This window comes from Lepidochelys kempii, chromosome 9 (assembly GCF_965140265.1).
Source record: "Lepidochelys kempii isolate rLepKem1 chromosome 9, rLepKem1.hap2, whole genome shotgun sequence".
Taxonomy (NCBI): domain Eukaryota; kingdom Metazoa; phylum Chordata; order Testudines; family Cheloniidae; genus Lepidochelys; species Lepidochelys kempii.
In genome coordinates, this window is record NC_133264.1 from 16232743 (window position 1) to 16246821 (window position 14079).

Below are 14079 nucleotides of genomic sequence, written 5' to 3' on the forward strand. Positions count from 1 at the left end.
AATGCTCTGTATCTCTTCTGCTTCCTGCCCTATCTAATGTCTCTTGTTGTACCTTTTAGCCCTTTGTGACATGCATCCCATGAGAGCTCTGTTCCTCATCCCCCGGAACCCAGCCCCACGGTTGAAATCAAAGAAGTGGTGAGTCTGGTCTTCAAACTGAAGTTCAAATGCTGTAAAATGTTATCACTTGTTTGTATTGTTAGCACTAAACAAACTCTTTACAGGTTTAGGGGTCTGATCCTGTTTCTAGTGAAGTCACCGGTGTAATTTCAGTGGGTACAGGATCAGGCCCTAAGGAAAGATTGCTCTGGTCCCAGCTGGCTGCACTGTGTGGGTGGCATGACAACTTCTCTTTGAGACACAGAGAGAGAAGCTCTCTAATGTTGCCATTTCACAGTGAAGAGTTGGCTTTTCTGAAGAGATTTATGCAGCCTGAAGCCACATGACACTTCACTTGGCTGCCATTTCTTTCCAAAGAGATTCCATTTTCAAGTGGAAACATTTACTCATTCCAAAAAGGGATAGTTTATCTTGAAGGCTCAGGAATGTGGAGATTTGAACTAAGTTTGGGTTTTATTTTAAAATTTTGGAAGAAAAAAAATGCAACAGCATCTTGAAGAAAACCAGGGCACTCCAATAGAAAACACCCTTTAACAAAATTAAAAGAATCCCTGAAGCCCAGCAGATGTTCTGTTACTGTGCTGATGTAAGCAAGAACCCTTAAAGTGTACTGGACATAGGTTTCTACAATTTTCTCATCCCAGGTTCAGTTGTGGTTTAGCCAGAAAAGATAGGGAGCCCTGCCACTTAGTTGGGGGGGGGGAGGGGATAATATATGTGTGTGTGTGTGTGTGTGAGAGAGTCCTGCCACTCACCCTGACTGCTAGTGATACAGAGGGAGAGTGCTCCAACTTAGTGCTAGGGGTATAGAGTTGGAGGGAAAAAGTGCTGTCTTGGTGGTAGAATTTTTGCCTCTCATTCCTTAGTGCTGAGAGCCCAGATACGTAGGTGCACAGTTAAAGGCAGGTTTCGAAGAAAAGTGAGGTCCAAGTGGCAGTGTTTCTAGGGTATGTCTGTTGTGCGGAGCGATCACTGAATTCCTTGGTACATCTTAGTTTGAAACCAGCATCCAAAGAGCACCACACCCTCTAAAAACACACACAGGCCCAGCACTAATTTTGCCATCTTCATCATCAGCTGGCTGGATCTTAGTGCAATGCCAGTGTAAGAGAGAGTTTTCTTACCAATCTGAAGCAGTATCCACAGTGGTTATTCAGAAGTCTGCAGAGAGAGGTACGGAGGTTGTATGATATGATGATCTGTGAACTGCAGGCTCTTGTGCAACTTCCTTTTGATACCTGAAGCGATCCAGCAGCAGACAGGTGTTCAGACATGTATTTTGTTGAGCCACCAGTCTCCCACTTACACGTTGGGTATGTCGGTGCTGCCACTGGAACTGCGATTGCAGCGCATGTAGACGTACAGAGGTACCTTTCACCGAGTTAGCATGGGAAGCAATAACAGAGAAGCGGCTGCAGCATGGGCTAGCCATCCAAGTACAAGTCTGCCAGAGAGCCTGGGAATATACTCTGCTGGCTAGCCCAGACTGCAGTCTGCTGGGCTGCACCTTCACTGCTATTGGTTCTCACGCTAGCTAGATCAGATCTACCTCAGGTACGTCTACACATGCTGGGGGGAGGGATAGCTCAGTGGTTTGAGCATTGGCCTGCTAAACCCAGGGTTGTGAGTTCAATCCTTGAGGGGGCCCTTTGGGTCAAAAATTGGGGATTGGCCCTGCTTCGAGCAGGGGGTTGGACTAGATGACCTCTTGAGGTCCCTTCCAACCCTGGTATTCTATGGAATCACCCCTCTGACTGCTCGGCCAATGTACCTTTTGAGTTAGCTGTTACTGCACAAGGCAGACTGCAGGATGTAAGCGGGAGGGTTTGTGTTGTGTTGTATTTATTCATCAAAGGCTGCACCTGTGCTATAAGCCAGGGGGATGCGATTCCCCGGCTCTAGTCCAAATACTCACGGTAGCTCAGCAAGAGCTAGCGCCAGCATAAATAGCAGTGTCACCGCGGTAACAGCAGAGGCACGAGGCACGGCTGAGCCATGGCAAGTACATGCCCCCCCGTTAGAGGCAGGTTTGTACTCAGCACAGCTCAGCCGGGCCTCCACGGTCACAGCCTGTGCTACTGTAGCTACGTTACTATTTATACAGTCACTAGCTCTCATCAAGCGTCCACGAGTATGCGTGTGTGAGCAGGGAAATTACCGCCCCAGCTCATCGTGTGGACATAGCCAAAGGCAGTCTGAGCCTCCAGAAAGAAAGAAGGCAGCTGAAGAAAGAAATCACTGACCCCCCCCCCCACACACACACACACACTTTAAGGTAAAATTGAACAGGAGCAGGAGTTTTGTTTTGTTTTGTTCTGATAAATTGCAATCCATGTCCCTGGAGTATTTTAATCCGTCTTGCACAAGCCAGGTACCAATTCCATATCTGGGTCTGCCACACACTGCATGTGACCTTGGGCAAGTTACTTCCCTCATATTCCAGCGATACACAACCCTTCCCTCATATTCCAGCTAACTGGCTCACTGTTAGTATAGCCCAACTTTCCCTGTTCTTACGTTCAGAAAGTTGAAGGGATACAATAATTGTTCAGCTAAATGTCCCTAGACTTTGGGGCATTTAAACTCACACCCATATATTGCACCTCTCTCCCATTTTTTTTTTTGGATGAGCTGCACTGGCCCTCCTGAATCCTAATCCCATTGATTTTTGGGGTGTTTGAAATTCACATCTGAATTTTGGGTCCATTTCTACTTGGATGGAAAACGGCTTTTGTGACACCACCATGTGACTTTGCTGTCATGTTCTTTCCCTCATTTCATTAACCCCTGCAGCCTCTCTTTTTGGAGAGAAGAGAGCAAGAATTAAAAACTTCTAAGGGGATGGGATGGCTTGAAGGATTTGTAATCAATTACAGAACCTTTCACTTCTAGATCTGTTCAAGTCCAGCTGAGGTCTGTGGTTGCCAAACTCGTTATCATCTTTTGGCCACTGGGTGACCTTTCTGAAATGAAATGGTGGTCTGTGTCTAGTGCCTGATAGATGTGTCTACCCTTCCTGACAGTCTGCAGCAAAGGCAAGGGTTGAATGGACATTGAATTTTGTTTACACTCCCCTGTCCGAGTTACAGTTGAAGCATGCTTATTGGAGCTGGTTCCATTTTGTGGATAAATAGAAGCCTTTACTCTCCATTTCTTACAGCTCTGTTATTCTCAGCAAAGCTATGTAAATCTTGCTAGGTTTCATTATGAATTTGAAACTCAGATGAAATACCAACAGGCTCACACTTCTGGACTCAACTATGTGCCAAACATGGGTTAGTTCATGATTTTAGACCAAGTAATCTGACATTGTTTTAAATGTCTTCAACATGAAGCCAGGTGCAAGTCAATGCTTTTGACTGAGTTTTAGCCTGAGGTTTTGGGTCTAATCGAAGCAGGACAAGAAGCTGTGTATGCAAAACCCAAAAGAATTGAACTTCCCCAAAATGCTTGCTCAGACCTCTGCGGTGCAAGTTTTGCACATCCCCAGAATGCAATCAAGCATCTTTCACAAGTACTAAAATCACAGGAGAAGAGCAAAATTTAAAAATCCAGCTTGCTGGGTATCAAAGATCAGCAGCTCTTCTCTGTGTTTTGTGCTTTCCACTCCCAGGACAAGTAGTCTTAAATGGGCTTAGGACCGTCAACCTCTCCACATGCAGTAATATTGACCTAACCACATTAAAGCACTGAGATGAAGATGGATTTTTCCATAGGAAGAAAATGGCTAACTGGCTGCAAAACCCTTGATGGTTGAAGATGAAGAAGTTAAATCAGTGAAATCCACTGATAAGTAGAAAGGATTTGGGATCTTGCCTGCTGTTGCAAATAGAAAAACCCCTGTAGAAACACAGTCTGCCTGGTTTCTTGATGAACTCCTGCACCTGCTTTTAAAATAGCCCTGCTTCTCTTTGAAGTTAAAGGCTGGCTCCTTGTAATCTTCTTCTTCTTCTGATTCAAATCAGCATGATATGATGATTTACTTTCTGCCCCTGAAGTTCTTAAGCAAATGAAGCTTGAATTTTGGGGCTGTTTTCGTAAACACTTGGACCCAGCACATCTCTCCTTGTTTATGCTAAGCGTGGTGTTTCCTCTGTGACAACGCTTTTCATCTGCACACACCCCTAAGCTAAGGAAGTGCTATTACGTGTGTGCATGCCCACGGGGGAGCTGAGGCAGCGAGGTGATGTGACTTGCCCCAAGGTATCACAGTGAATTGGAGATGGAACAAAGAGTGAAACCCAGGCTTTTCTCTTTAACACACGCTTTAAGAGCCTGATTGTCCCATTAAAGCAGAGCTTGTGCTATGTGGGTCTCTGGGAGACATTGTGGCTCCTGGAGCTGCTGAGAAGAACAGTACCCCTTTAAAGACATGCAGCTGTCATGTGGCTGGCCAGCTGTCATGTGGCTGGCCACATCCTCCTCTTCTGAAGAGGCTACAGTCAGGAAGGCACTAGCTCTGAGCAGCCCTGGCACTCAGGGGTTCTCAGTGACCGTAGCTGATAGTTTTGCCTTGCCCCACCTTGTGAACCACATTCTGGCTTCCCTGGGCCATTTTAATTTGCACAGAGCTCCATTGGCTCTTGGCAGGCCTATGCCCTGTATGCCGTGAGCACTCTGGAGTGTCAGACATTTGGGCTTGACTTTCTTTTCTGGAATCACTTGAGGGAGTGTGTGTAACAACCCAGCTGCATGCAGTTGTCTTCAGGAAGTGCTGTCCCTGTTCTCCGTCCAGACGGAGGTTAGAAGAAGGGGCTGAGAATCCAGACTCCTGAGTGTTCTTTTCTGGCTCTGGCATTGGCTCACAATGTGACCTGGAGCAAGTCTCATGAACATGGGTGAAATGCTACGAGTGCTGTGGGTGAAAGGCGCTATTAAAGTGTGAAGTGCTGTATAACAGGGTTATTTCATACATCATTCATAATGTGATTAGTTATGCATCTCCCCCCTATCATTTGCATTTCTTAGGATCATAGAGGCACTAGGGGTGTCCCTGTGTGCTCATAAGAACAGACTACTCAGCCTTTCCTTCTTGTCTACAGTAATCCTGTACGACTCTCCCCTATTCACATCCCTTCCTCCACAGAGAGCAAAAGAATGAGGTGGAGGGTAGGTCTGACTGTGGGTGGGTTAGTTAACAGTTAGAAGCTGGAAAACCTGTGTGCCAGACAATCACAGCTGTGTCTACTTCTGTCATCACAACATATCACATGCCAGTTGCTTGAGTGGGGAGGGGGAATATAATTGAGAATGGACAAAGAAGGAAAAAAACTGTAAAGGCATGGTCTTAGCACAGGCTTGGCAGTCAGGCAGATGTGAGTTCTAGTGTTGTGTAAGCATTGACTGTTCTTATTATTTAGTAAACAAATCTCTGTGCTCCTGGCCAAGTCATTGACCCTCTCCACCTCATCTTTCTCATCCGTAAAACAGGTTAATAATTAGAGTTATGCAACATTTGTCTGCGTTGCCTCTGCTAACTTGGTACAAACAAGGTCTTTGGATTTGATACACACAGGTTCACATACCCAGAGTTTCACCCTCAGTTTTGGGGTTGAAAGTTTCCATGATCTCAAAGTGAAACTCATGTGCAACTGATGTGTTTTACCAGGCTTCCTGTTGGAAACATGCAAAACGGAAGGCCATGTTCTCGGTGGTGTAAATTCATTGACTTCCATGGAGTTACCCCAGCAGATAATCTGGCCCTGAAAAGTTGCATGGTTTAGGTGTTGAACCATAACATTGTTAAAGAAATGCTTGGTTATTCTCACGTTACACTTGCTGAGTACCAGGAGGATTTGTTCAACATGTTACCCGCAGGACTCTTAGCAGTTTCCGGATGAAGGTGGACAATCCATTAGCCCCATCCTTGTCAGAGCTTTATAGGTCATTTTTCAGAAAGCTGGGTTTTGTTTTGTATGCTAACCAGGACTTGCATTGTGACAGAATGCAGGGCTACAGATAGAGCTGTGTGTTGCTGCAGGTCTGTTTCATAGGGATTTGGGCGGTCCTTCTTTCCCCTTTGATTCAAGAAGGTTCCAACTCCCTGAATTTCACTTTGAATTTCATATTCAAAAAAATCCAAAAACTCAAAGTGAAAAACTTTTGCAATAGCAAAGTTTTGCCTTATTAGGATTAAAGCCATATGAGAATGCCAAGTTCTGCAGTGTTTCCCCTTAAAGTAGAAGCCAGAGCTTGTTAGAAAAGTATACAAGTAGGTTTTATAAATTTCACTACATGCACATGCAGATGTTTGAAAAGTACATGCACAGATGATCTCATGCACACATGCAAAGAGAGGCCACTTTTTAAGTGCTGTTGTAAGACTACCTGTCAGACCGGCAGTGCAAAGTGTGTATTTGCTTTCCAGTAAAACATTGAATGTCTCACTAATATCTGTGCTTATAATATAATCTGACTTAGTTTGACATTTTTGTGATCTGTAGTGTCAATACCTAACTAACTTTCATGTGTATATTAAAATATTAGTACTGCATATAAGCAGACTGGGTAAACAGGAGGTACTAATCTAATGGAATGTACTGCAACACAAAATCAAATTACTGGCAGCTGGGATTCATGATCATTTACATGTAGGCATTTTATATCCCAGTTAAACCCAAGGAAGAGTCAGTTCATAACCAGTTGGTATTTATGTACAATAACTGTCAAATAAACACTTTAAATATGTAATTAAACGCTGATTCTTGGGGTAGTTCACTTCAGCAGGGGTCAGCAAATTACTTTTGCAAGGTTTATTTTAAGCAAACAGATTCTATAAAATAGAATCTCACTTAAATGAGATGTTTTCAGTTGCTTTGGTTGTCCAGCATACCAGATAGTACAGTCTTTGGCTTCATTTCTCTGTAATGATCCAGGCCCTGATCCTGCAATTAGATCCTCAGTGCTGCTGTGGCTCCACATACATGAAGGGGTCTGCCCACATGGATCAAAATACAGGCTCAGAGCCTCAGTCTCCACTTTAACTTGTACAAAGAACTGGGCTGAATAAAGCTTCACCCAACTTTCTCCTTCTGGAATCCACCAAGAAACTGTTATTTAGAGGGAAGGTAGATAGGAGAGATTTGCTCATTAATAAATCTGGATGGGGGATTTTATTGGAGCCAGTAGTGTTTATTTTCACATCCCAATTTGTATGGATTAGTACTTAAAAGATAAATCACTTTTTAGTCTGACAGTTTGAAAATAAAATCCCTGAAAGCTTATTGTTTTACCTCTCAATGCAATTCTGTAATATCAGTTGGCTTCTGACATTAATTTACACAAATGTTCCAGTTTACTAAAGCAACATGCACCATAGCGGTCTGTCAGCATCTCCTTCTTGTAAATCCTTATTCTCTTGGGTTTATAATGTGCTGAAATTAGTTCCAGGCAGAACTTTTGATATGCAAAATCTGAGGCCAAGAGAAATTTGTTTTCTCAGATTTACTTTGTCTGGAGTTTAGTTTAACTCTTTGTAGCAAGGCAAGGAGGGGAGGATGGGCCAGGCTAAGTCAACATAGCCTCATTCCCACTTCTACCCCGCACAGCAAGAATGGCAGGTCATTAGTTTTGATCCACAAATGGGTGGAGGTTGAAGCAGTATGGATACCTGCTGACAGTGTAGATCTCACAAACATACTATAGCCAAGATGTAATGCCTTATGGGATTAGTGCATGCTGACCAAGCTCCTGGTGGGAGTAAGTGAAGGGCTAAGAACAGCAAGAATGAGTAGGAGATTGTACAAACTATAAATATTTAAAAATCTGTGTAATATCAGTTGAGTAAAAGTAAATCACTTTGCTTCTCCCACTTCACCCCAGAAATCCATTACCGCATAGAAAATGCAGTAATAGATAGTTATAAATAATTGTTTCCCTCTATCTGTGTTTTATAATGAGCAATAGAGAGATCCTTCTAACCATCAACAGGAGATGAGAAAAAGTATTTCAGAACAATACTATTGAAAGGATACATTCTAACAATAATCCAATTTTTAAAAATTTAGTCAATTTGCAAACAAACAAAAAATTCAAGCTGGCTGGTCCTTTTAAATATCCAGAAAATATCGGACTCGTTTTTACTGGATGTAATTCTGGATTTGTGGTTTCTTTTTAACACAGTTACATATTTTTCTTTCTCTGCTAGGTCTAAAAAATTCCAGTCATTCATTGAGAGCTGCCTGGTGAAGAACCACAGTCAGAGACCAACAACTGAACAGCTCATGAAGCACCCATTTATTCGAGACCAGCCTAATGAAAGGCAGGTTCGCATTCAGCTTAAGGACCATATTGATAGGACTAAGAAGAAGCGAGGAGAAAAAGGTTAGCAGCCAAGCAGAAGAGGCTATTATATGTATTATGGTAGGACCTGGGACCTCAATCATAGACCAAGGCTCTGCTGTGTTAGGCACAGGATAAACACATAATAGAGTCCCTGCCCAAAGGACTGTGCCATGATGCTGTACTGAGATCAGACTATGCTTAGGGCTGGTCACAGTTTGAACATGAATTTTACTCATTTAGAAACTGATTTAATTAAATGGGTGCACGTATTTAAGTGTGGACACTCTTATTTTAAATGAAGGGTAAGCGATTTCAGTTTTGCTTAAATGAATTTCTTACTTGTGTAAGTAAAGTTAAAATATAGCATTCTGCACCTGTAATAAGAGTCCACACCAGGAGAGCTGCAGGGATCTACCAAGTCAGTTAAATCACAGCTCAGACTGTGTCGACAAAGCCAAAGCACCATTACTATTAGAACTGGTCCAAGTTTTTCATTCAAAACTTTTTTTCTGATGAAAAATGTGTTTTGTTCGGGGGCAGGAAATGTCTGCTTTCAACCCTCTTCAATTTTCTTAAGTTTTCGTTAACAACAACAACAAAAATTGAGACATTTAGGGAGTTGGTTTTCAATGAACACCCAGTAACTTGAAAAAAAAAATCAACAAATACTAATTTGTGTTTGTTTAATTTTTTCACAGGAACAAAAATCATTTCTTGGCCAGATCTAATGTCTATTATTACTTAGCATCTGATCTTGCACCACTGAAGACAATGGGAGTTTTACCATTCACTTCACTAGGAGCAGGATAGGGGCCTAGTGCGCAGTTGTAATGTTGAATCTAAACACTTTGTGAGTGTGCATTTATAATTGAGTATGTACGCATGTATACACACCATGCAGACACAGAAGGTGGAACCCACTAAAGTCATATTTTCTTATGTCATGTTATAAAATGGCACAACACAAATCATATTTATAAACTGTGCAATGGGCTGTACAAATAAAAACCAAGTCTCTGCCCCAAAGAGCTTACAACAATGTCTGCTACAGGACTAACCAATTGAAACAAATACATTTTCAATGAACCGACTTAAATCATACTGAGGCACAGTGAAGTCTCATAAAAGGAGGACTCAATAGATAAACAAACTTGTTAAAATATATATTGCCAGTGCCAACATTTGCATGCGTACTGTATTCTATTTTTTATCTCAATGGCTGAATTTTTTGTAGAATCCAGCCAATTAACACATCACTATTTCTCTGATTTCTTTTAAGCAATATCATTTTTTCATGCTTAAATTCCATTTCCTGATATTTTTTTCAGTAAAATGAAAACAATAAAGCCAGATACTAGTGAAGTATTAAATGTATTTAGGCTGGCAAATGAAGGTTGTACCCTAGAGATGGAAAATAATTGGATAAATGTGAGCCTTTCTTTTCCTATAATTCTCTTCATCTGATAAAGATTCTACATTTCAGTTATATCCCAAAAGAAATTGCAGAATGTGGTACAGCATTGTAATTGGGTATTTATGTAGACGCCTTCATTGACTGGGAAATATCAATACGGATATTAATAGGAGAGAGAAAAGTGCATATGTTAGGGAAAAGGAAGTTTATGCCTTTGAAACAGTATTTAAATCCCAGTTTCACAGGCTTGTTGCTGTAGAATTCTGCCCTATATCTTAACTTTTGCAAGAGTGTTCCTGGAGATGAGGTTTAGAAATTGTACTTTACACATTTGTCATTTGTTTAATGTTCTTTTTTTATTTTACAAAAGGGTGTTGGCAGTTTCTATCTTTACATCAGCATCTTTCTGCTCTGTTGATATAGATCCGTGTTGAGTGTTGAATCGGGAACACTGTACTCAGAATTTAGACTGAAACTCCATCCTTAACTCATCCCATTGTGCAAAGGAGTGTATGGCATGTCAGACAGCCACTGCACAGTGACTGCTGTATTCTTAGTCAAAGCTGAATGCATTCAGCTTTCGACTAAATTTCCTTGGCTTTGTGGCCCTCATTTAGAATCAGACTTTTTGGGCAAAAAACTTGAGAATATTACTGATTTTCCCAGAATAAAATAAAATAAAACTCCCATTTCTATTCTCATACCAGAGCATCTGGATCTTCAAGCAGTAGAAAAACAAATGAGTCCAGTAAAGGGCACTAACATTCAGTTAAAAGAAAAGGAGTACTTGTGGCACCTTAGAGACTAACCAATTTATTTGAGCATAAGCTTTCGTGAGCTACAGCTAACTTCATCGGATGCATAAAGTGGAAAATACAGTGAGGAGATTTATATACTCACAGACCATGAAAAAATACACATTGTAAGGAGAGTGATCACTTAAGATGAGCTATTACCAGCAGAAGAGTGGTGTGGGGGGAGAGAAAACCTTTTGAAGTGATAATCAAGGTGGGCCACTTCCAGGACTTAACAAGAACGGCTGAGGAACAGTGGGGGGGAGGTTGTAGTTGTAAGAATGCTTGAATGCTTACAACTACAATACCCACCTGCTGAAGTGAAGAAACAGATTGACAGAGCCAGAAGAGTACCCAGAAGTCACCTACTACAGGACAGGCCCAACAAAGAAAGTAACAGAACTCCACTAGCCATCACCTTCAGCCCCCAACTAAAACCTCTCCAACGCATTATCAAAGATCTACAACCTATCCTGAGGGACGACCCATCACTCTCACAAATCTTGGGAGACAGGCCAGTCCTTGCTTACAGACAGCCCCCCAATCTGAAGCAAATACTCACCAGCAACCACACACCACACAACAGAACCACTAACCCAGGAACCTATCCTTGCAACAAAGCCCGTTGCCAACTGTGTCCACATATCTATTCAGGGGACACCATCATAGGGCCTAATCACATCAGCCACACTATCAGAGGCTCGTTCACCTGCACATCTACCAATGTGATATATGCCATCATGTGCCAGCAATGCCCCTCTGCCATGTACATTGGTCAAACTGGACAGTCTCTACATAAAAGAATAAATGGACACAAATCAGATGTCAAGAATTATAACATTCATAAACCAGTCGGAGAACACTTCAATCTCTCTGGTCACTCGATTTCTGATCTCAAAGTGACTATCCTTCAGCAAAAAAACTTCGAAAACAGACTCCAATGAGAAACTGCTGAATTGGAATTAATTTGCAAATTGGATACAATTAACTTGGGCTTGAATAGAGACTGGGAGTGGTTGAGTCATTATACTAAGTAAAACTATTTCCCCTTGTTTATTCCCCCCCCCTTCCCCCCACTGTTCCTCAGACGTTCTTGTTAAGTCCTGGAAATGGCCCACCTTGATTATCACTTCAAAAGGTTTTCTCTCCCTCCACCCCACTCTCCTGCTGGTAATAGCTCATCTTAAGTGATCACTCTCCTTACAATATGCATTTTTTCATGGTCTGTGTGTATATAAACCTCCTCACTGTATTTTCCACTTTATGCATCCAATGAAGTGAGCTGTAGCTCACGAAAGCTTATGCTCAAATAAATTGGTTAGTCTCCAAGGTGCCACAAGTACTCCTTTTCTTTTTGCGAATACAGACTAACACGGCTGCTACTCTGAAACCTAACATTCAGTTATATTCCTAGATGAGACAGAATATGAATACAGTGGAAGTGAGGAAGAGGAAGAAGAAAATGACTCTGGAGAGCCCAGGTAAAAATCAGGTGCTCATTTCTCCCCTTGTATCTCTCTGACTGTGTACAAAATTGGTTAGGATTATAGGATTGTATGAGCTAGAGATGGAAAAAGACCAATTTGGTCATTGAGTCTATCCCATGCAAAGGTGGGATATATAGTCCCTCTGATAGATGATGCCTGGATATTAAATTGATGCTATGGCTCACCCTGACCAGAAGGCCGAGAAGAAGCAATACCTTATTTTCTTTGTGATTTACAATACAGTATGCTAATGACACAAAGAAGCAGAGGTTCCATATATTGTACTATTCACTGGTGGGCATCGGTACACTGAGGGTTTAAAACTGCATTGATCTCTCAGTGATAATTATTTTATTCTATTCTTTCTTAAAAACATAAAAACCTAGGGTAATAACAGCAGCTGTATTTTCTCTTTCATATGATGATATGTGGACAGCTGTGTAACTTGCCTGCTTAGTCACTGGCCTCAAAATTCATCAATGCGAGGCTGTCAAGGTCCTATCAGCAGTATCCACCCCCTAACATGTCTGAATTTCTATCCCTAATCTGACCAATTTTTCGATATACAGATGAACATTTCCATATACTCATTTGGATCAAGCCTCTAAAATTGTTCTTGCAGTTTTTCACATCTCATATACATAAAACTGTATATGCAAGTATATTTGCATAAACAAACCAGACGGTTAGATGGCTAAGTACACAGCTTGCTTAACTAACCAGTTTACATGTTTGAAGGAATTTTGCACATGCAAATGTTTATGCTCACAAGAACCTAGATGTGGGAAACTGCATGGGCAGGAATTTAGGTGTGGTAAAATTGTAGGCTCAATTTAAAGACAGTTCTTGACAATGTGGTCCTTTATTTCCAAGTATAGCTCCCTATTTATGTGTAGTTTCTCATCATGAAACCTTTCCGGTTGCTTCTTCAAGCTAAACAGTGGTTGAACTTTCTTTTGATGACATTTTTAAGAATCATTGTAATTAGTATCAGGTTATTCCATTGTTTTACTGAGGTAATTTGGTATTTTTATTTCAATGATTCACACTAAATCTGCTTTGTGAACAACTAAATATAGTGCAAGCCACTGCAATGGAAGGGACTTTGGTTTAGAGACATAAATTACTAGTGAGTTTGTGAACAGTGTAATGAACCTCTTGTCATGTGAGCTATGCCACAAATTCAAGGCTGATCCACCACTAAGCTTGTTGTCTCCTGAACCCATGTAAAAAATGAGGCAGCAGAACAACTGCTGCATCTCACCCGGCAAGTCTCTGAGCAGTTCTGCCTCATCCATTTGTGATTCCCTGGTTTCCTTCACCAAATACTGTGCCAGCACTTCACTTGTTATACTTTCAATGGCAAAATGCAAAGCCAAAAGGGAAAGGGAGTTAAACATAAATACACATGCAGAATTTCTCTGTCGGGAGCATAAACACATGGTTAGAACGCCTCTGATGCTTTTTCCCTGTGAAGCTCCATCCTAAATCTGCCTGGAGAGTCAACGCTGAGACGGGATTTCTTGAGGCTTCAGCTGGCAAATAAGGAACGTTCAGAGGCCCTCCGACGGCAGCAGCTGGAGCAGCAGCAGCGAGAGAATGAAGAGCACAAGCGGCAACTGCTAGCAGAGCGGCAAAAGCGGATTGAGGAGCAGAAAGAGCAAAGGCGAAGGCTAGAGGAGGTAATTACTCAGGGTCATGAAATGGGCTTTTAAATGACACTGCAATGGGTCATATTTTTTGAAGGAGAACTAAGATACTGCTCTCAACCTGTTTAAAAGGAATATGTTCTACCCTTGCTAGGACAAACCAAAATGCTTTGTTGAACATAAAGCCTGTCCATCCCTGTTCTATGTGTGGTCTTATACTACTCTTCACCAGGCTGTCCAAGTGCCTATCTCCTCTGAAGTCAATCAGGCTCATTTACAGTAATGAGCATTCATTATAATGAACAGAAAAGAGTCCCCAGAAACATTTGTCA

At 41.7% G+C, this 14079-nt stretch overlaps 1 protein-coding gene across 14 annotated transcripts in view; it reads left to right on the plus strand.

The window, feature by feature from the left end:
• Positions 1 to 14079, plus strand: part of TNIK (TRAF2 and NCK interacting kinase) — a 321027-nt gene that overhangs the window by 224346 nt on the left and 82602 nt on the right. For 10 of the 14 annotated variants that reach the window (XM_073359382.1, XM_073359394.1, XM_073359393.1 and 7 more), the window contains 4 exons: positions 60 to 138; positions 8267 to 8442; positions 12014 to 12092; positions 13576 to 13780. In XM_073359382.1, the coding sequence (XP_073215483.1) occupies positions 60 to 138; positions 8267 to 8442; positions 12014 to 12092; positions 13576 to 13780 (539 nt within the window). The remainder of the gene's footprint in view (positions 1 to 59; positions 139 to 8266; positions 8443 to 12013; positions 12093 to 13575; positions 13781 to 14079) is intronic. The other 4 variants (XM_073359384.1, XM_073359388.1, XM_073359390.1 and 1 more) reach the window with 1 other exon arrangement.